The sequence below is a fragment of the Daktulosphaira vitifoliae genome, unplaced genomic scaffold (assembly GCF_025091365.1).
Source record: "Daktulosphaira vitifoliae isolate Bord-2020 unplaced genomic scaffold, ASM2509136v1 Scaffold_1, whole genome shotgun sequence".
Lineage (NCBI taxonomy): Eukaryota > Metazoa > Arthropoda > Insecta > Hemiptera > Phylloxeridae > Daktulosphaira > Daktulosphaira vitifoliae.
In genome coordinates, this window is record NW_026099572.1 from 42925538 (window position 1) to 42949737 (window position 24200).

Here is a 24200-nt window from a genome sequence, read left to right on the forward strand (position 1 = left end):
TTTCTTTTTCTTTCACAGTTTGTAAGTGGTTTTTCTTAAATCATTATATGACTATCTATAATATAATATTAATACATGAATATTAATTTATCCAAACACACTTGTGTGTTAACTATTTATACTGCTTCTATATAAAAATTTTTTTCATCGCTATTTAAATAATTTATATTTTATATATAAAATTATACTTAATTATCCATTTTATATTTTCAAATCTATGACATAATGAACATGAAATTCTTTTTTTATGTCTTATTTTCACTTATGATTTTGAATAATCACTATTTTGTTCATTGTAAAATTAAACCATCTGAATACAAAATATATGTTATTAATGTGTTGAATCATCTTTGTAATCAGCAAGGATGGAAATTAATGCCACATATATTGGTTAATACTGGAAATTTACGTGGATATCCAATACATACAGTTTTAAATAATGAAACGACAAGAAAAGATTACATACAAGTATTGCATCTAATAATTTATTCAATCAATTATAGGTATACTGAAATACTTTGGTACTTTAATACAATGATTACGTATATTATAGATAAATGCAATTTTTATTTAAAAGAATTAAACACGACAAATTTTAATAATTGTACTATTCTACTGTATGATACAGTAAAAAATTCTGCAAATATGTTTAGCAAACTGTTTAATGCCATGATGTTCATAAGCCAAATAAATTTAAAAAACATTAAAATTAATATGGAATCTCCATCAACAATAATAGACTATATTAAACCATTTAATGAATTTACTAATTTAAAATTGAATAAAAATTCATCTGAACTATTGGGATCTAGTGATCATGATATTTTACAAGAGTTTAAAAATGTAATAAGCTTTTTTAAAAATATTAAAGAGATCAACATTATACAGAAACTTATAAATGGTCTTAGTATGTTTTTATTTATAAATAAAAATCATGTTCCACAATATTTGCAAATAATGTATGAAGAAGAAGCTTTGAATAAATTTAAAAAGTCTAACCTTGATGATAGCATTATTAAAAATTTACTGATAAATTTTTATGATCAAACGATAAAAAATGATTATGAAAATATTGGCTTTGTTGAACTATTGGATCCTAACAAAACCAAGTAAGATTCAATGAAATATTAATAATGAAAATATTAATGAAATAAATTTTTAATGTGATAATGAGGTAGGGAAGAACAGGTTAATTATGAGGTTGAGTCAAGATGATTTTGTTGGGATTAAAAAATAGTAATTCCTGTGCATTTTTTTTTTAAATATTAAAAATAAACCCAGTACATTGGGGTCGCGGCATAAGTGGGACAAGTATAAATAATATTTGACAGTTAAAATCACTATCATAAAAACCCCCCTCGTATTAAGGGAAATGGTCTGATTTATAAAGAAGTATATCGAATGAATAAAGTGTATAAATATTATTTCTTATAGAAAAATTGTAATGATCCATACATTTTTCAAAAAGTTATAACATTTTAAAGTTAAAAATGTAAAATATAAAATCGAGAATTTTAACACAAAAATAGCATGAGGTAGCCATTTTCACCGTGAAGACAAAATAAAGTCCGAAATTTTTTTTTTTATATATAATAAAGTATATTACATTATCTTTAAGTTAAGATATATATAAAAGTGTTCGTATTTCTGGAACACTTTCAAAAGTTAAGTTGAAAAAGTTGTCATTTTAAATCCCCCCCTGTGGGCAGGTAATGGGTTACATTTATTAAAAAAATACACTCAATGATAGGAAAAGACGTCAAACATCTATAAAAAAAAAAAGTTATATTGGTTTTTTCATTTAAAAAAGTTATAATTTTTAAGTAAAAAAATTTCGAAAATTTGCGATTTTTAAATTTGTAATATTTTTGGAGATTCCCCCATTTACGGGAAACGAGGGAAATATTTTCAATTTTTATGGGTAATGTCTTCATACATACGATTTGTGATCTTTTGACGTATCGTTGAAAGAAATCCGTTCGGTGAGAGCTGAGAAACAGTGATAACAGACAAAAAAAATACACATCATAGTAAAATCAATACCTTCTCAGCTTCGCATCGAAGCTAAAAAGAGTAAAATTAATACCATCTCAGTTTCACATTGAAGCTAAAAGTTGTGCATAACTAGACATTTCTCTGTAGTACTATTTCTTTCACCAAGATATACATATGTAAATAACTTCCAATACACTGGAACAAAAGGCATTATCAATCAGTCATATTTTTAATTAGATCATTATTTAATATATAAACTAGTTAATTATGTCTGTTGTTATTTGAAAAATTAAAGTTGACACCTTTAAAATATATAAGTGATAAACATAAAAATGATTTTATGATTGATAATTAAGAGAAACATTGAACAAAAAGAAACTAACAAAAAAAATATTATAATTATTTTTATATTTCGATTATTTAAATGATTTGTGATAAGTGAATCATTCTGTATATTAGTTTTAAAATGTAAAAAAATCACCATATTCAACAATTGAAAAAAAACTTTTCAGAAGACATAAAACTGACTTAAAATTAGTACTTTATTCCAATAATGGAGACTATTATACGATTAAAATCAATTATTTTAAGTAATAATTATATAATTAAATGAAACATATTGTCTTAATGTTATTAGGTTCAGAACTCCTGATGAAGATATTGTTATATTTTTAAGCTCAATTATTAAAAAAAATGGTTGGAACAATCTAAATCACATAACTATTAAAGAAAAAGATAATTGTATAAAAATAAGTGACATAGTAAGCTATGTATCTCTAAATAACTATATCATTATACGTAAATATTTGTCAAAATTAATGCGTTGCAGATACACTGAAATACTCCATAATTTTGATGACATGTTGAACTCGCTAATATTTATTTGTAAAGTTGAGCAAAATAATAATAATACAATTTCATTTATTCATTGCGTGATTCAAATTTATGATATAATTAATAGATCTACTATTATGTTTGATCGATTATCTTTTGCATTGAGTACTATAAGAAGAGCAACCAATCATTTTAGAACAAAAAATCATCAATTGGTTGTTGAAAAATTAGTTGATGATCTTTCTAAATTCTTTAAAGGATTATTGATGATTTACCATTCTCAAATAGTTTTTATTGATTTAAACGATACTTATGATATAGTCATGGCAAGTAACTATTTTAATACAATTTCAAATTTTCGTTCCGTAGTTATATTTCCAAATTTATTAACATTAGATCATTACAATGCAAAAGATTGCTGGATAGAAAAAAACCTTTCGGTTTTGGACGATAATATTATTTTGGAAAGAGGTGTAAATCTAATATCATCCAGTGAACTAATTGAACTCATATGTGCAAAACTTAATCGTTTTTATGAAAATGTCATCTTAAATGATTGTGAAAATCTTGGTTTTTAATAAATTATATGCTAATTATTTATTGATACAAACATTTTTTGTATAATACATAGATTAATTATTCAGATGGCTAAATTTAGCTAAATAATATCTTATTTAATTAGTGTACTTTTATTATTTTGAATATACTTCAAAGTAAAATTTCAGAAATTGTATAATAATAATAATGTTAATATTTTAGAATCTTGTTTTAGCTTGAATGACTATTCAGTTACTTTGAGTCGGTTCCTTTATAACGAATGTACCAGACGCTTCGTCAGCACTGTTGCCCATTAAGTCTGCGGTTTTAAATTTTAAAATTACTTTCTTCTTCTTCTTCTTCCTCGCCTTAATCCCAACTTCATGGGGTCGGCCACCCTTATCCTAAATTCCCACTTGACACGATTTCCTACATCATCTACGCTCACATCTCTTTCTTAGTCTTCCTCTACCTGTTCTTCCTTCAACATTCATTGCTACAACTATTCTTACAGCTTCCGATTCTTCTCTCCTCATAACATAATCAAACCATCTATGTCCATTTTCTCTCATCTTATCCAAGATTGACGCTACACCTATATTCTTTCTTATATATTCTTTTCATATCCTATCTTCTCTAGAACTTCACTCATCTATATAAGTATTCTCATCTTTGTTACACTCATTCTCTGTTCTACTTTCTTGTCCACTGTCCAAAATTCTCAACCATACATCATAGCTGGTCTCACTACTCTTTTATAGAGCTTATCTTTCAGCTTCATTGGAATTCTTTTATCGCATAACACACCAGACGCTTCTCTCCACTTCAATCACCTGTACTTAATCCTATGTCTTACATCCTCGTCAATACCACCGCTCTTTTGCACAACTGATCCTAAATATTTCAAACTTTCCACCTCTCCAATCACGTCCACGCCTATTGTCACTGGTCTCCTTATTTCACCTACCTCGTATTCTCCTTTATCAAACTCGTACTCTATATACTCTGTCTTACTTCTACTTATTTTTAAACCCTTTCCTTCAAGAACTGATCTCCGCACCTCTAGCCTTTGATTAATTTCCTCCCTGTTTTCTCCTATTAACACTATATCGTCAGCAAACAACATGCACCACAGCACCTCTCCTTGTATTTCTCTAGTAATTTCATCCATCACTATAGAGAATAAGTAAGGGCTTAAAGCAGAACCTTGGTGCAATCCTATTCTTACCCGAAAACACTCTGATACTCCTCCTACGCTTTTTACCCTGGTACATTTGCCATCATATATATCATCTATTATATTAATGTACCTTTTCGGGACTCCTTTTCTCATTAATGACCATTTTAAAACCTTTCTTGGTACTTTATTATATGCTTTCTCCAAATCTATAAATACCATACACAGCTTTTTCTGCTTTTCCCTAAACTTTTCTATTAGTTGTCTCACAAAAAATAATGGCTCCATTGTTGACTTACCAGGCATATATCCAAACTGGTATCTAGATAACGATATCTCATTTCTTATCCTCTTATCTATTACCTTTTACCAAATTTTCATACTATGACTCACAAGCTTTATGCCTCTATAATTTCCACACTCCTGTATATCGCTTTTACCTTTATTTATTGGTACCACAATACTATTTTTCCATTCATTTGGAATTTTCACTTCTAATAAGATTTTATTTAAAAGTTCCTTCAACCATCTTATGCCAATACCGACTTATATTTTTCATACTTCTACTGGCAAATAATCTGGTCCTACTGCTTTATTCTTTTTCATTAATTCCACAGCCTCCCATACTTCTTTCTTACTAATTAAATCTACCAGTCCCTCATTCCACGAGATATCCTCTAATGTCTCTTTTAGGTACTTCTCATTCATTAATTTTTCAAAATACTCTTTTCACCTTTTTTTCACATCATTATCACTCGAGAGTACCTTATTATAAACACTTTTTATACACCTTATATAATGATAATCTTTAGACCTTTTCTTTCTTATCTTTGCAAGTTTATAGATTTCTTTCTCGCCTTCCTTTGTTCCTAGCCTATCATACAACTCATCATACCTCTTAAACTTCGCCTTACTTACTGCACATTTGGCTTCTTTGCACAAGCGTTTATACTCCATGTAGTCTTCTCTCCTTTTGCTCTTCTGCCATACTTTGAATTGCTTTTTCTTACTTTCTAGAATTTTTTGAACGTCCTCATACCACCACCAGGTTTCCTTGTTTCCTGGCATTCTACTCCTACTCTCACCAACAATCTCCTTTGCAGTACTTTTTAAACAACTAGCAAATCTATTCCACACATCATTTATGTCTCTCTCGACATTCCACACCGTCCTCTCTTTTACCATCTTTACAAACTCTTTTTCATTTTACCCTTTCAATTTCCACCACCGGATCTTCGATTTTTCCCTTGTGTTTCTATTATTTTTGTTTATTCTCTTTCCGGTACACCACAACTCCATTATCATCAGTCTATGTTGTGTAGTTACACTCTCGCCTGGTATAACTTAACAATTTTTTATTCGCTTTACGCTCTCTCTCTCTTCCACAGAAAATAATCGATCTGTGATCTATTCCTCCTACTTTTATATGTTATATAATGTTCTTCCCTCTTTCTAAAATAAGTATTAACCATAGCAAAATTATACGATACTGCGAAATCCGGGATTCTTTCTCCAGCCTCATTCTTCCCACTAAAACCATACCTTCCATGTACTCTTTCATATCATCTCCTCTCATTAACTACATGTCCATTCATATCTACACCTATCACCACATCCTCATTACCAGATATCTCTTGTATCACCTCATCCATCTCTCTCCAAAATACTGCCTTGTCTATTTCATCACATCCTATTTGTGGTGCATAGGCACTTATTACACTCAGCACTATTTCTTCGAATATCAATTTTACAACCATAATTCTGTCACTTTTCCTAGCTACTTCTACTACTTTACTTTTCATCTCCTCATCCAATATTATCCCTACACGGTGTAGGGATAATATACAAAGAATGGCGTAGGCTACATCATTCTTTGTACTAGACTTACCTGAGTATATTATATTATAACCCTCGATTTCTCTCCTCTCCACTTAGTTTCTTGCACACAACAAATGTTAACTTTTCTCCTTTTCAATACTTCTACTATTCCCCATTTCTACCAGTTAATGTTCTAACATTCCAAGTACCTATTCTTACTTTGTATCTATCTTTCTCCCTTATACACGAGTCCAGCTAAGAATTAAGTGGTGATATCCCTACACCGTTGACACTACAAGCATTGGGTACACCTGTACACATGACTGGTGAAACAGCTACCGCACAAGTTGTCCGGCTGGTATCAAACACTTTATTCCTTAAAGTTTAGTTACACATTATTCTTGAATTATAACCTATGTAATACTTTTTAAGTTCATCCCTTATTCATCCCTTATGCAGGCAAAAAACATGCACCACGGCACCTCTCCTTGTATTTCTCTAGTAATTTCATCCATCGCTATAGAAAATAAGTAAGGGCTTAAAGCAAAACCTTGATGCACTCCTACTCTTACCCAAAAGAGCTTTCTATAAGCTTTCTCCAAATCTATAAATACCATACACAGCTTTTTCTGCTTTTCCCTAAACTTTTCTATTAGTTGCCTCACACAAAATAATGGCTCCATTGTTGACATACCAGACATAAATCCAAACTGGTTTTTAGATACTGATGTCTCATTTCTTATTCTCTTATCTATTACCTTTTCCCAAATTTTCATACTGTGACACATAAGCTTTATGTCTCTATAATTTCCACGCTCCTGTATGTCACGTTTACCTTTAAATATCGGGATCACAATACTATTCCTCCATTTATCTGGAGTTTTCCTTTCTAATAAGATTTTATTTAAAAGTATCATCAACCACCTTATGCCAACATCGCCTATTATTTTCCATACTTCTACTGGCTCTTCATCTGGTCCCATTGCTTTATTCTTTTTCATTGATGCCACAACCTCTTTCTCTCTATTCCTCCCACTCTTAAAAGTTATATAATGTTTATACCTCTTTCTAAAATAATTATTAACTACAGCAAGATCATACGATACTGCGAAATCCAGGATTCTTTCTCCAGCCTCATTCTTCCTACTAAAACCTTACCCTCCATATACTCTTTCCTATCCTCTCTTCTCATTATCGACATGTCCTTTCATATCTCCACCTATCACCGCATTCTCTTTGCCAGTTACCCCTTGCATCACCTCGTCCATCTCTCTCCAAAACACTTACTTGTGTTAATGTTCCAACATTCCAAGTACCTATTCTTACTTTATATCTATCTATCTCCCTTATACACGAGTCCAATCTAGAGTTAAGTGGTGAAATTCCTCCACCGTTGACACTACAAAAGTTGGGTAGACTTGTACACATGACTGGTGAAATAGCTACCACACAAGTTATCCGGCTGGTATCAAATACTTAATTCCTTAGGCCTTCTCCATTTTTAACTACTTTCTGTTGTTCCCACGTACATCCAAGATGGGACAATCCGCCTAAGTTTTGTTCAGGATTCCTCATACTTTTTTAGTAATAAATTTTACGCTGGTTGTCGACCTGACGCAACCTGATTAGTCGCCTCTTACTACTGGCAGAAGAGCCGTGGAAGTATTCTTATCTCCTAACCACAGGGATAAATTTTAAAATTACTTTAATTTTCGAAAATACAGTGCTAAATTATAATATAAAAAATACCATACAGCCGACCGCGGTGCTCGATAATTTGTTTTTTTTTTTCGGAGTTTCTATAAAGAAATTTCACTTCAATTATAAAAACAGTGTATATAAATATTAGAGCACAATTAATTTTAAAACACTAAGAGGCAGTCTAAATATTAAAATCTCAACATTTCTCTGTCAGCAATGTTGTCCTGTATCCAAGTCCCAGTTAGCGCTAAATAATTGAATTTATAATCGTGAATGTTACAAAAAATCAAATTTAATTTAGTGCATAGTCTTTTTATGTTTTGATAATAGGCGGTTAACTTGAGATAAACATTTTTATTTATATCATTCCTTTTATAATTATTACAATAATTATTTACAGTTTGAAAGTTATTGTTTGATTTAACAACATTATAAATACTATGATATACATTAATAAAATCACTACAGATGGATGTTTTTTTATACCGAGGTGGAGAATCTCTTAAATACTTTATATCTATGAATTATCGCCAATTAGACGTTTAAGTTTTAACTCTTCGCGTCAATTTTTCATCACAATCCTCTGGGTGGCTGTGCAATCCATAGTTATAAAAAGTTGGTACTATCATAAAATATAAGGTGTGGATTAAAAGAATTATTTATAATTGATAAATCAAGAAATATTTGAAACAAAAAACAAACTAAAATAGTTACAATAATAATTTTAAAAAAACTAGCTAAATAGTTTATATATACTATAGTATATACATAAAGTTATGAAACGGTAGCACAGTGATACATAACTTGAAATGACTCATCCTTACAAAAGAATCCACAAGTATCTCTTCCACTGTCTTTAAAATTTTTGCTACTTCGCTCACGTCTAACCACTTAAAGTTACCACACAACATATGTTGAGATATATTCCAACCATATAAATTATTGACATCTAAATATATAATTTTAGATGTTCATTATTTAATATCATAATGAGGCGTCTTTTCATAGTTGGCCATGGCATGTTTCAACACTGAAGTTATTATTCTTCCCCGTATTCCCTTTTCAATAAAAAGTTGATGTTCATAATCGTTCACGAGGTTTAGTGAAACGCCCAAATGCAGCAACATAGTGTCAAAATATAGGGATCAAGACGAGTGCGGGGATCTACAAATCGAAGCTAAAGAAGCTCTAAAATATTTAATGATAGCTATTTTAAAGAGTTAGGAGGAGATTTGGAAAAATCTGTACCAGTTGGTGGAGGAGCATCCTTGGGGTATACCGTACCGTATAGTGATGAAGAAAACAGTCGATAGAAGACCTATACCAGAACTCACATTGACCTTGTGGTTATAGAGTATTCGATTGGCATATATCTGAGGATCAAGACGAAATAGAGAAAGTGTCGGAGAACGAAATCAAGAAGTAGGCACAAGTTCTACCATTGAATAAAGCGCCCGTTCCGAACGGCATACAGAACTTTATAGTAAGGGCGATGTGCACTAAGAAGCCAAGGGAAGTGGCAAAAGTTTTTAATAGTTGCCTCAGGAGAAGGTGCTTTCCAGATAAATGGAAAGAATCCAGACTGGTCCTGATAGGAAGAAGAATAAGGCGTTAGAGCTGCCATCTTCCTATAGATCACTGAGCCTAGTTAACACCATTGGAAAGCTGTTTGAAAAGGTGGTGAAGAAAAGACTGGAAAAGCACCTCGCACAACCTTTATTTCAAATCGTAGAAAATCAGTATGGATTCATGAGGGTAAGATCCACAATCGATGCCCTAGAGAGAGAGAAGGATATAGTCCATAAGGCGAATGATGGCCCACTGAGACGTAGGAAACTATGTAGATTGGTGTCATTAGATATTTTAAATACAATAAATTCCGCCCCTGAGAGAAGAGAGGTGAAGCTCTAGGGAGGAAGAAGGTACCCTCCTACCTAAAGATAGTATTACGTGCATAGTTTAAAAGCAGAAAACTCCACACGGACTAGGATAAAATAGATGTGCTATGCGATGTTCCTCATGGGTCCAATATTGGACCATTGATGTGGAACATATTCTCTGACGAGTTACTGGACATAGCACTGCCAGAAGGATTCCACATGTTAGCATTCGCATACGACCTTGCCATTATAGTCACTGCCTCCAGTAGTATTATATTGGAGGAGGAAATGAACTTTATGCTATTACGCGTAAGTAGATGGATGTCGGGTAACGGATTGTGGTTATCTTGTGGCAAAACAGAGGCGATTATATTAACAAAGAAACGTAGATGTATTATATATATCTAGCCCACGGCCGAAGTAGTTTGAGGCAAGCAATATGGTCAGAAGAAACATACCTACGCAGATGATGGAAAAAATAACGTTATGGGATGGTGGCAGGTAGAATGAGAATGTGGAAATAACGAGACGAATCATTTTTAATGTAGGACAATGGGTGAAACGTTGCCACGGAGTGGTTAATTTTCACCTGACTCAATTTTTATAGGGCCATGGATGCTTTCAGACGTATCTCCACGAGTACAAGAGAGTGGACAGTTTAAAATACGTATCCTGTGGCACAATTGGACACCGCAGAATACATATTCTTCCACTGTGAACGCTAGTACAGGATACTAATGACATTTGAGGCAAATTTGGGTGCGCAAGTCACGCCGGACGTCATTGGAGAAATCATACTGAGGAATAGGCAACATTGGGATTTGATACAGAGGTACATGGAGGACATAATGGAGACGAAAAAATGCGAGGAAAGGCGGAGGCAGAACGGTATATGACTCCAAGGTGGCGATCTGCATAAACGACCTAAGAATAACAGATAAATGGACAACTCTGAGTGTAAGGCACAAACGTGGAATTATCATCCTAATTAGAATAAGTTAAATAATGTACAGTACACTTAAGTTAAGGAATTTATATAAAAATATGAATGTTTAGAATAAGATATATGTAAATGGAGTTATTTAAATAAACGATGGCATTTCGGGGGAAAGCAAAGAAAAGGCAGAACTCCTCCGAGGTTTCGATTCAAAAAAAGTAACTCTTCAAACAGCTATAACTAAGAAGTGACAGTCGTACGAGCTGAGATTATGAAAATATAGGTTAACAAATTTGAGGGTTGTTAATTTTAAATTAAAATTGTTACAAAGCGTTTTTCTAAAACTACCTTAAACGAATATAAATTTTTTTTTTAATATTAATTACAATATATTTAACATAGTTATTAAATGCGCTAGATGGGCGTCGAACATAGAAATGACGTAGTTAGGGTGCCTTGGCCATAAAGTTATGCCAAAGATAATCAGGGAATCTTTGAAAATATTCAAAGAGGTAAGTGAACTACTTATTTGTCAGTCACAAGCTTTGTACTGTAATTATGAAAATTAAATATTTTACGATATACTAGTATCTTAAAAGAATCTTAATGGTTTATGGGTATTGCTACTTTAGATTAGGAGTAGTTCTGAAAATCTTGTGACATTGTTTACATATTTGACTAGCTTATAAAAAACCCCAGTAAAGTGGGGTCGTGACATATTTGGGTCTAGTATATCCAACAGAGATAAAATCACTATCATAAAAAACGCTTCGATACAAATCTGTAGATAATGTTTAATTTTAAAAATTGGTGAATTATTCCAAAAACAAAATTCTGATCTCCTATTTCCTTATTTATATCCTGAATTCAAGTTTTACAATTTATAAGTGTAATATATATATATATATATTATTAATATATAAAAATAAATAGTACTTATTAAAAAAAAATTATAATGATCCATACATTTTTCAAAAAGTTATAGCATTATAAATTTAAAAATATAAAAAAGAATTTTTTTACAAAAATCGTATTTTTTTCATTAACTTTGATGACTGTTTTCAACATGAAAACAAATTAAAGTACGTTTTTTTTTTTAATAGTAATGTATATTACATAAGCTTTAATTTAAGATATATATAAAAGTGTCATAGTTTCTGGAACACTTTAAAAAATTAATTTTAAAAAGTTCTACTTTCTATATGAATTTATTAGTTTTGAACACCCTCTGTATATAAGTAAATGGTCCGATTTAAAAAAAAAGTATGACAAATGAAAGATGTATATAAATACTACTCCTCATGAAAAAATTGTATTGATCCATACATATATAAATATAAAGTTAAATATGCAAAATATATAATCGAGAATTTTCACACAAAAATACTATTCGGTAGCTATTTTTACCGTGAAGACAAAATAAAGTCTGATATATTTTTTTTTTTCATAATAAAGATTAATAATAATTTTTTTCAATTTTTGAGGGTAATTTCTTTGACTAGATAGAATTTGTGATCTTTTGACGTATCATTGAAAAAAATCGGTTCGGTGAGAGCTGAAAAATAGTAGTAAGCTTCGATGCAAATCCATGGATAATGTTTAATTTTTAGAAGGAATTGTTGAATTATTCCACAGTAATTTTACTGGTCATTTTCTTAAATATCATTTTAGCTTCGATGCGAAGCTGAGAAGGTATTAATTTTACTATGATGTGGTTTTTTTTTTTTGTGTGTTTATTACCACTTTTTCTCAGCTCTCACCGAACCGATTTCTTTCAGCGATACGTCAAAAGAACACAAATCATATCTAGTCAAAGACATTTCCCTCAAAAAATGAAAAAAATAATAAAAAAATACGAGTTTGTAAAAAAATTTGTTTTTGCATTTTTAACTTTATTATGCAATAACTTTTTGAAAAATGTAAGGATCAATACAATTTTTTCATGAAAAGTAGTATTTATTTACATCTTCCATTCGACATACTTTTTTTTTTAATCGGACCATTTTTCTATATACGAGGTGGGTTTAAATCTAAAAAATACACTTAGAAAGTAGAACTTTTTCAACTATATTTTGAAAGTGTTCCGGAAATACTTCAGTATAATTTTATTTTTTTAACTTATAGTACGTAACATAAGTTTTGATTTAACATATTTTTGAACACACTACACAGATAACTCCAAACATTTTTTTCCTGGTTTCAATATTTACAAAACAAACCACCCAAATGGTACGGCACATGCGGGTTCTGCAATTCTAATCTTATTCTTAATACAACACCACCTCCTACCAAGTTTACTATTACACACTGTCCAAGCAACAAATATCTCAATTTCAATAAATCATACTCCTATAATTATTTCAGCAATATACTGTCCTCCTTGACCAAACATATCTCAGCTCCACTTAGAGCAGCTTATTTCCTCATTAGGAGGTAAGTTCATCGCTGGAGGAGATTTTAATACCAAGCACCCTTTATGGGGTAGTTGCATTGAAACCCTAGAGGGAAGCTATTTTACAATTCTATTCTATCTTACGGTTTTTCAACTATTTCACCACCTGGTCCTACTTACTCATAGGAATAGACTACCTGACTTACTTGATTTTTTTATATCATCAATCCCGGATCATATAAATCACTCTATTCATAATATAAGTGACCTATCATCTGATCATTCACCCGTTTTGTTAAAGATTGAGGAACTTCTAACTCAATCTCCTCCTCGTCCCTCCCTTTCTTAAGGTCCTATAAATTGGAATCAATAATCCTCAACCTTAGAAAATAGTACAAACTTAAAAATCCCTCTCAAATCATGCAACGATTCCGCAGCCCAACAATTAGTCAGCTCAATTCAATCAGCTGTTTATGAGTGTTCTTATACTTCCAATCAAAATTCCGACTTAAAATTAAAATCTTTTCTTTTACCTTCCAATATAAAAATGCTGAAAAACGTACGGCCCGCGCCAGTTGGCAAAGAACTAGACTTCCCTCAGTCAAGTCTACTTTCAATAATCTATCTAACTCCATAAAAAAATTAATCCAAAAATATAAAAAGAACCTCTTTGACACAAAATTCAAATCACTCAACTATCAGGGCGGTTCATTATGGAAAACCACTAAAAACATGCTTAAACTGAAAGATTTTTCATGGCCTATTAAAAAATAGATGGATCGCTTGCCTTATCAGATCTTGACAAATCCAATCTTGTTGGTGAACACCTTTAGAATATTTTCATACCTCACCCTAATATTATTCCTAGCAATTCTCAATTAATTAAAATGAATAATTTTTTAGATTCTCCAATAACTATGTCTCTCCTTACTAAACATGTCTCTCCAAATGAAATTGTAAATGTGATTCAAAAATTAAAGTCCAATAAATCACCTGGGTATGACTTGATATCAAACAAGATTTTAAAACATCTCCCTAAAAAACAATTATTTTAATAACTTTCATATTTAACTCCATGTTAAGACTTTCACATAATACGATGTGATAATTACAATATTTAATCGATAACAAACGATTTTTTGTTTTAATCAAATTATTAATAAAAATTTTAAAACTACCCTGATCTCTAAAAATTATAATTTTATTTATTTATTAACCTAAATTTATTTGTCAGATTCAATTTGGGAAAGACGAAATGATACTTTTGCCCTCCTATATGTTAACTGAGGGACAACTTCCCCTCCTGTTACCCGGATTCCGGTGCTACTAGTGTGTGTATTTTGTCATGTTGTGAAATATGTGACAATACTTCATTTTTAAATAAACTTCTAATTTCGAGTTGAGGTTAGAAGTTAGAAAAAGTTATATCCGACAAAAATAATTTTATTTTTATACTGTACAAAATAACAAGTAAACTTTTTTAACACCAAAATATGTTCAAGCACCAAATAAATACCAATAAACGATAATAAAACAAATACTAATAAATAATAATTATACATATATGAATTCACGTACGTATTATCCGTGAATAAACTATATAAATTCAAAGAATAATTGTATAAGATTTATTTGTAAATAGAGTTAGTTAAATTTTTTTTTTTTTTCAATCATGATTATTTATTATGTGTTTTACGCGATTAATGTTCGCCTTTGCAATATGTCTTACTAGTTGTATTTCTAAAAGTATAAAACCAAAAAATGATGATGCTGGATTTAAACAAATTATTACAAACGAAGGATGTTAAAATATAAGTAGTATTTACTTATTTAAAAATCCAGATAAACGTTACCAATCAAAACAGTTATAGATGGTATTAATAAGCATGATGCTTCATTAGTATTAAGTAAACTTTTTGAAAATATGCTAAAGGAATTACATAATATTTATAAAATAGTGTCATCTAGACGCATGGCGTTTTCAAATAACAAATCTAAATTGACTAATTTCGAGCATTTAATCAAATGTATTTCTACGTTTAACCCATTAAATATTTCCAATGCGAGAATATTGTACTCGAAATTTTGGAAAAATCATTAATAATATTAACTATTGAACTGTCAACAATAATGAATTCATAATTTCAAATAACACTTTAAATTATGAACTAATAAACATTACATTTGAAAGAATTATTAAATTTGTTGAAACAGACATAGAATTAACAGACGATAAGATGAGCCAAACTTACGATGAACCATGCATAATTGAGTGTAATTTGAGATTATCAGAACTTTATAACTATTTTATATCTGATGTTCCGGGTCACTCAATCACTACTTATTATTTATGATTTGATATTAGTAGCGTAATTAAGGTTTCGTCTTGTAGAGGATATACATAAAAATATTTTTCACTTTATCTATAAACCAATAAAATTGTATCTTCACAATATAATTATTTTTTTCGTGATGTATGTGTCAATCATATCCCTTTACAATTACACCAGTGTTTGATATAACAACTTATAAAAACAATTTTTATGTCAACGTTTCTTTTATAAAATATATAATCAAAACCCAGTACAGTGGTTCTCTCCAAAAACTATTACTTGTACCAGAGAAAACGAGAAAACCTCTACAGCCCAATACAATAGAATCAAATCCCAGTACCTACGCACCAATGTTTGACACATTACAGACTGGGCTTAATATACCGCTTATAATTATAACTTTTAATTTATTTTCAATAATTGATCTCCCCTAAAATTCATTTTAATAATGCTACCTTTAGAGTATAATTTTTTTTACAAAAAAGTTTATGGAGATTTTTTTGTAGATATAATATTTTTCTATAAAAATTTTGTCTACAAACAATTTTTGAAAAATTGTTATTTAGCCTATAAAAATCAATGTGCAAATATCTATTTTTATCGTTGAAACTATTAACTTGATTTATTTTATAAACACATAGATATGTGTGTAATCGCATCTGTTTCTTAATAAAAAAAAAAATTAAAACCATTGATCTTGAAATTTACTATTAAATTGTGATAATTTTCAACACTTACCAAAACCACAACTTAAAACACATGGAAAAAATGAATGTTAACCTCCGTGATGTGGAAGCAAGACTACAATAAATATTGTCATGATGTATAATGTAAATCATTAATATCATAATGTACTATTTAAGGCTTCAATAATAAATCACACAAAATTATATGTATACCAATATAAATATAAGATATATATATATATATACATTTTAAATGTTTAAATATACTAATGAAATTTCGTAGAAAAAACATACATTAATTATATAAAAGAAACAGGAAATAATAAACAATATGTAATTATAATGTGTTAGACATAATGTAATAAATAAATGTGTAAGATGTTATAGAACAAACAGTAGAACATTATGAAATTTAGATCATTATTGACGATGATTAAATAAATAATATGTAATAAATTATAATTAATAAAGAAATAATGGTAGCGTCGGTGATCACTTCTTGCCTTTGAAATACCATCAAAATTAATATAAAAATCCCAAAATAATGAGTATTCTGGCTTAGTTGTTACTCTGATAGTGGTCAGAATGCTCTCACTTGCTCAGATGCGGTCAGATATTCACAGAGGCACTCACTACGCTCAATAATTTCACACCTTCATAACGAAATATATGCGAGAAGTGATCCGCTGTCTCTACAACTATATTTAAACAGGAACACAATATTTATTGTGTTCCAATACCAATCAAGGTAAAAAACTAATAATAGGCACACAGAAAAATCAAGTGATCGTCAATAATAAGAAATATACCCAGTGGTGTATTTTGAGGGGTGGCCTCCATGTCTGGACACCCCCCGACTTAAAAAAAATGCCTAATATATTGGTATTAACTTTTTTTATAATATACTATATTTATTTACTATAAAATAAATGGTATTTTAAATAAATAACAAAATTGAAGATAATTTGATAGGATTCGACGATACGTATTTATCTACATTTTATCAGAGATTTCTAGAAATTATTTGGATTTCATTGGGTCATTTAGATAACAAAAATACCCGTAGCAAAAATATAATAACAACGGAAATATTCTGAACTTGTAGTTCATTTTTAAATTTATTTTATAGTTTATCAGTTTAGAGAATTATAAACAAATAAGTTTAGTTACCCCTGTTCAATATACCGCATTCATAAAAAATACAGAAAAGAATTTTTTATAATTAAAGTAGTATTTAAAAAATATACAAAAGTTATGAAATTCTTTATGAATCGTCATTTAGTAAAATTAAAATTAAGTTGTTAAGATAGTAGATACGCTTGTTAATTTAAAAATTTATAATTGGCTGACTTTTTAACTTAATTGTATCCATAACTGTATATTATAATATTTGTATATTCACATAACAAGAACATTAAATTATTTCAGTTAAGATAAATTTATATTAAATTTGAATTTCTTAAATGAAATGTTACAAAGAAAAATAAGATTAAAATAAAATAAAAAAACAACAATTAAACATAGAAAAAGTAAAAAAATATTTGGTGGTATACAAATAAAAATTTCAATTTATAATGAATATTAAGAAAATTGATATAAAATACAAAAATAAAATTTCATTCATAAAAATATTAATTGAATAGCTCGCCAGCAATAATTTCATTTTTGTGTCTTAATCTTATAAAAGGCATAAAATTTGCATTTATTGGTGTTGTATCTCCTCGAGACATTTTTTCTGCCAGCTCAACAGTAAATGGCCCACAATCATGTCCATTGGTTTGGCGAGATGTCTCACCTATTTGTAATGTCCATGTAGAAGCTTTTCCTTTTTTGTCCATCTCCCATTCAATTAAGAAATTTTTTAATACCATTGGATAAGGACCCTCATACGACTTAAGACTATCATATGATGTCACAGTCTTTTCAGGTATATTAACCACTGTCAATATCCAATGACTCTCATATACATTCATGGGCACAAAAAGTAATTTTATTGTGTGAATATCTTTTTTTATCCATCTTCTTACAGCTGGATAACCTCCTCGAAGATACGCTACAATAAAATCAGTGACAACTGCATAAACTTCACCTTCTGACCGTGTTACTATCATTTTAATGTACTCATTAATTGTGTCTGAAGTATACCATGATGTGGGCGATTTAAATGAAGGTGCATTATACTGATCAAGAGATTTTGTGTTCTGATCTTGCATTACTTCTGCAAGTGTAACCATATTTAAACATTTTTCATAAAATTAATAAAAGACTTTGTTGAACAGTTTACTATTATTTAGGTTTATTTAAGGTTTTGGAATATGAAATTAAACACGTATAATTACTTTTGTTTAAAACGTCCATGGACCCCCTTAATGACACGCCTCTGCAGAAGTTATATTAATTTAACTCGTATTATTATAATTAATTATGTTTAATAAATAATCTTTTTTTATTTAATTTTACATAAAATAAATAGATTAAATAACTAATTACCTTTTTCTTTCTCTGGTACTTTTATTACTTCAATAGTGGACAGAGCAAGTAAATTTACGTCATTCGGCGTATTTAAGGTCAAAGGATTAGAACTAACTTTTGGCTCTAAAATAATTTATGTTTAAAAATATTACATATTTGTTTCAAAAATCAAAACTTCATATTTTTTAAAAATGAATTATATTTTAAAAGTTGTATACTTTTTATGACTTTTTCATCTTCTTCGGATGAATTTCTTTTTAAATTTGGTCGAGCAGTAGTATTAGAAGATATCTCAAAAAGTTGTTTTTTTATTTCGGATTTTTTGCGTTCCAAATTTTTCTTATGAAAACTCTTAACGGATCAAAAAAATATATTTAATTATATGATAAATTTATTTAAGAAATCTGCTTTAAGTCCAAAAAATGGTTTAGGGTATACCCTAAAATCTTTTTATTGAAATAAAGCATAATAAAATATACCTTTTCTAACAAATCAGCTGATATTAATAGCGTATTGTCTTTTGAAATTGCTATATTATTTTTTTCTGTTGAATTTGAAATTTCATTTTTANTTTTTTTTTTCTGTTGAATTTAAAATTTCATTTTTATATTTTTCAGATTTTTCATTCTGAAAAAGTGTTCCGAATTCTCTTTGCTGCATCATATTCTAGGTAACCAAAGAGATATTTAAATAAACAAATAAACTATACTTAATATTATATTATTATCTTCGATAAAAATTGAATTTCCCATAAAAATCTAATAGAAAAAATAGCAGAATAATATTAAACATTATGTTACTGCATTTATATTAAGGGGGTTGATAGTTTATTTTATATTTTTGAATCAGACAAACCCCAATAACATAGCTAAATCGAATAAATATATTAATATAATTATAGTTACCAATTTTTCTGGAATAATTTTATCATTTTTATTCGTTTTTCGATACGTGCGTTTTTTTTTAATAATGGAATTTTNCGTTTTTCGATACGTGCGTTTTTTTGGAATAATGGAATTTTTTATAGGATAAATATTTTTATTAATAATTGCTGCAAATTGAATATCATTTTAATAATTATTAATTAAATAATCAATTTCGAAAAAGGTTTTTAATATTAAAATAGTTAAATTAAAGTAAAGCGACTGAATTATTGTTATATATGAATAAGAGAACTTATTATTCATTTTTCTTATATTTTATATTAAAAAACTTTTTCTCTATTCGAAATAGTTAGTTTAATTATTAATCTTAATAGTGTTTACAGATAATTCTTCCATCTTTAGTTGACTTTTTTGATATTTGTCCTTTATTTGTATTATTTAAAACACAATTGGAATGCATGAAACGACGATTCCATATTTCTTCAACTCTGCGTATGACCTTATGTAAGTTTGATTCATTTGTTTGACCAAAAATATTTTTTTCACTTGCCATATCAATAACTAATTAAATAAATCTTAATAATTACACAAGACGATAGTTTATTTTTCACGGGAAAAAACGAAGTGAACTGAAATGTCGATAAAATCAACATTTACATCTAATTGTCAAGGAAACTTAATTGTAAAAATTCATTAAAAAAATGTATAAGCCAATTATAAATAAATTTAGTATAAACAATACTTATTTATTTTAATTGTATTATTGGTCAAAGAATACAATATTTTAAGAATTATCAAAATATACAGAGTGATTTTTTTATCATAACCCACTGAATTACTTATAGAATAATAATAATTTAAAATTTTTTTTTTATTACTATCTTTAGATACACATTATTCTTGAATTATTAACTATGTAATACTTTTTAAGTTCATCCCTTATGCCTTGGAAGGGTGTCAACTTTGTTTTTTTAAATGGTAACACATATTTTTAATTTAATAAAATATTTGAGTTTTTAATTTAATGGTAAATGGNAATTTAATAAAATGTTTGAGTTTTTAATTCAATAGTAAATGGCATTTGAATTTTTAATGAAACTTAATTTGTTTATTAGATATAAACATTTAAAGTTTCAAATTTTTGAGTTAATATATAGGTATAATACACAAGGGATTACAAATACAGGTAGCTAATTGGTTTTTTATGATATTGCTATCACAGTCACGCATTGTTTATTATCAATTATGACTATCAATAGATATACTTTTTGCATTGTCAGTTAGTGTATTTATAAACTCACAACAATGTACCTTACTATCATTGATAATAACAATGCTGTGTACCTGCTAATATTGATGTCATAAAAATCCAATTAGCTACCTGTATTTGTAATCCCTAGTGTATTATACGTGTATAATTTTTTATACGTGTATATTTTTTGACAATAACGGCTATCTTTGTAACTTCAATATATATCAAGAAAATGACAAATTATCCAAGAAAATCAAGGAAATTTTAGAGAAATATTAAGATACAGAGCTCAAGGAGATGACCGTTTAAAATCATTTTTGGAAGCTGAAGAAACAATAAAATATAAAAGTGAAACACTTCAAAATGAAATAATTGAATCCTGTAATAAAATTATTTTAAATAAAATCGTAACAAACATAAATTCCCAAAGATGTTTCAAAATACTTGTTGATGAAACGGCCGACATTGGTGGAAGCGAACAAGTAACTTTGTGTGTTCGATATTTAGATGTTGAAAATATGATTACCAAGGAAGAATTCTTCAGTTTGTGCCTTATCATTAAAAATTTTGCCCATGTGTATTGCTATTTCCATTTAGTTATTAACAAAAAACATCATGCCATGCAATTATAATCAACATAAAAATTAATAAGTTGAATATATAATATAGTTTAACAATTTAATTAATAATTGAATTAATGACATAATAATTCCGATAAAAGAAAATAACAGGAGATTTTAATTAATTTTAACGACTTTAACAAATCGAAAATAACTTTAGGGTTTAACTACCTTATAGGTTTAATTATTATTACATAATATGGACTTGGTATTACATCTTCAATCTGAAGATGAAAAAGATATTTGTGTGTATATTTATTTGAAAAATTCTTAATTTGTCAAAACGTAGTCGAAGAATCAACAATATCTATTGATGTAATTAACTTTATGAAGAAAAGTAATAGAGCTTTTCCGAACTTAGCCATTGCTCCTAGGATTTTTTTATGAGTCCCAATAACTTAATATACTACAGAACGCAGAATAAATACAAGAAATTAAAATTGAGTGTTGAAAATTACGTTGTTTATGGATTTTCCATAATACGCAAATTGTAAATTTTGTAAATTCTATAAGTAGCGTTAAAATTATTTCTCCATCATAAAATTTTCACCAGACGTTTTAATTTCCTAAAGGAAAGTACTATGTAAATTTGAAAAAAATTCGTTCAGTCACTTTTGTGTAATGAGATGATAAAGTTGGCTATTTTCAGCAAACCTTGCATGTTCAAGACCGTAAAACGATACAAAAAAAATTATAAATCGATTCAAATATGATATGGGTTAAAAGAACATTACTAAAGGTTTCTGAAAAGAAAAAAAAAATTTTTAATTAAACAATTTTTTGTCCTTCAAATTTTGCTATTAAAATACTGCAAAATTTAAAAAATTTAAATCAAAATTTCGATGTTCAAAAAAATTCAAAATTTATAAACTTAAGAATGAAATTGAAGTACTATTTAATATGAGTAAAACAGTGCTAGTTTCACAGTGATAGCTTTTTTAAATGTGATGTTATAGGCTCTAGAGCATAGGCTGTTTTTCCATGTTTTTAATATAAAAAATGCACTATCTGGTAAAAAAACAATAATAAAAAAAAAAATATTATTTTTGTTGTCAATGACCTTTAAGAAGTCTATGATATAAATTTCATACATTTCTGAACTATACCAGCACACACATTAGGTGATTTCAAATGGAATGACCCTATAATAAAAGTAGTAGCTCAAACAAACACACAACCAAAATTATTATTTATTTAATTCTTTCCTTTTTGAGTCACCACAATATACTTCGAATTTTTTGTAAATTTATAATGCATACTTCTTGCATTTATTGAAGATCATAAAATGAAGAAGAAGAGAGCAAAAGTAACAATTTTTGTGCCTTGCTATATGTAACCCATCTAAATATGCAAGAAGTGTCACGACATTTTACAATTATCTGTTTATTACTCGATTGTGTTTACATTAAGTTTTTATCAATGTAATTTTTATACATATTTCTAGGAATAGTTTAAAAAATTAATATGAATAATATATATTTAATTTGATGACTAACAGACAATAATTTATAGACTAGTAAATAATGAATGGTGTATTAGGGTGAACGTAAGCTATATTGTAGGTTTCTTTTTAATAATATTTAAAAGTGCCACCCTCTATTTTTTAAAAAAGATATCTACAAAAATTGATTAAAAAAATGAAGGCCTATATTCACCGTTGAAACTATTAACTTAATTTATTTTATAAACCGTTCACTACAGAAAAAAAATGTTCACATAGAAATTGTTTTAAATTAAATATTCTATATATTTTTTACCTAACATTTTTTTTCTAACATTTACTGTTCACAATGTACGTTAAATAGTTTGTAAAATTATAGTAAAAACAAATTAAAATAAATAATATTAACTTAAATATTAATCTTCTTCTTTTTCCTCGCCTTAATCACAACTACTCGGGGTCGGCCATCCTTATCCAAAACTACCACTTTACACAAATTCCCACATTACTTACGCTCACATTAGCCGTCCCCATATCGCCTTCAATTACATCCCTTTATTTATTTTTTGGCGTTCCTCTACCCCTTCTTCATTAAAAATTCATTTCTATAACTGTTCTTACAGCTTCCGATTTTTCTCTCCTCATAACATGACTAAACTATCCAAGTCTATTTTCTCTCATCTTATCTATCTCATCCTTATCTTATCTTATAGACTTACATATTATAAAATTCTAAAAACTGTATGACAAATAAAAAAACGTATTAAAAATAAACTAAATATTTAAAAATTGTCTCGTTTTTAGAAGTCTTGACATAAAATGCTTTTATTGCAATTAGGAAAACTACGGCAATATTCTGCAGCAATCTGTAATAGATATTGTTTTTGTGCTTCATCTTTTATTAAAATACTATTATATTCTTTGATGATCTTCACATCCCTCTGCCAAATTATTTACAATTGTTTTACCTTTCCAATATTGATTATAAAAATGATCATTAATACATTTTATTGTTAGGTGTTCGATACAATAAGTAAATTATTTACAAAATATAGTACTTAGAGATAAATATTAAGCAAAAAACAAATTATTAATAAAAATAATAAAACACTTCTTTAGACTTCCTCCAAAATAAAATTTCTGACTATGCTACTGATTTACCAATCAATAAATAATTGCACTGTATTTTCTTGTTGTTCAAAATTTGAACATACTCTTATGATAATATTATGGAATAAAAG

The 24200-nt window shown here is 28.5% G+C and overlaps 2 protein-coding genes across 3 annotated transcripts; one reads left to right on the plus strand and one right to left on the minus strand.

The window, feature by feature from the left end:
• Positions 1-214: 214 nt before the first annotated feature.
• LOC126895096 (uncharacterized) lies at positions 215-3425 on the plus strand. Of its 2 annotated transcripts, XM_050666588.1 has the most exons (3): positions 215-1109; positions 2633-3155; positions 3226-3425. In XM_050666588.1, exons 1-3 carry the CDS (start codon positions 226-228, stop codon positions 3253-3255), a joined length of 1437 nt encoding a protein of 478 aa, XP_050522545.1. In that variant the 5' UTR covers positions 215-225; the 3' UTR covers positions 3256-3425. The 2 variants fall into 2 exon arrangements, with proteins under 2 accessions (XP_050522545.1, XP_050522544.1); XM_050666587.1 differs by having other exon boundaries at positions 2633-3425.
• A 14378-nt stretch (positions 3426-17803) lies between these two features.
• Positions 17804-19265, minus strand: LOC126895103 (sentrin-specific protease 1-like). Its single transcript, XM_050666602.1, has 4 exons — positions 19242-19265; positions 18981-19113; positions 18781-18885; positions 17804-18508 (listed from the first exon to the last, which is right to left on the minus strand). The coding sequence occupies exon 4, from the start codon at positions 18501-18503 to the stop codon at positions 17922-17924; it is 582 nt and encodes a 193-aa protein (XP_050522559.1). The 5' UTR covers positions 18504-18508; positions 18781-18885; positions 18981-19113; positions 19242-19265; the 3' UTR covers positions 17804-17921.
• Positions 19266-24200: the final 4935 nt, after the last annotated feature.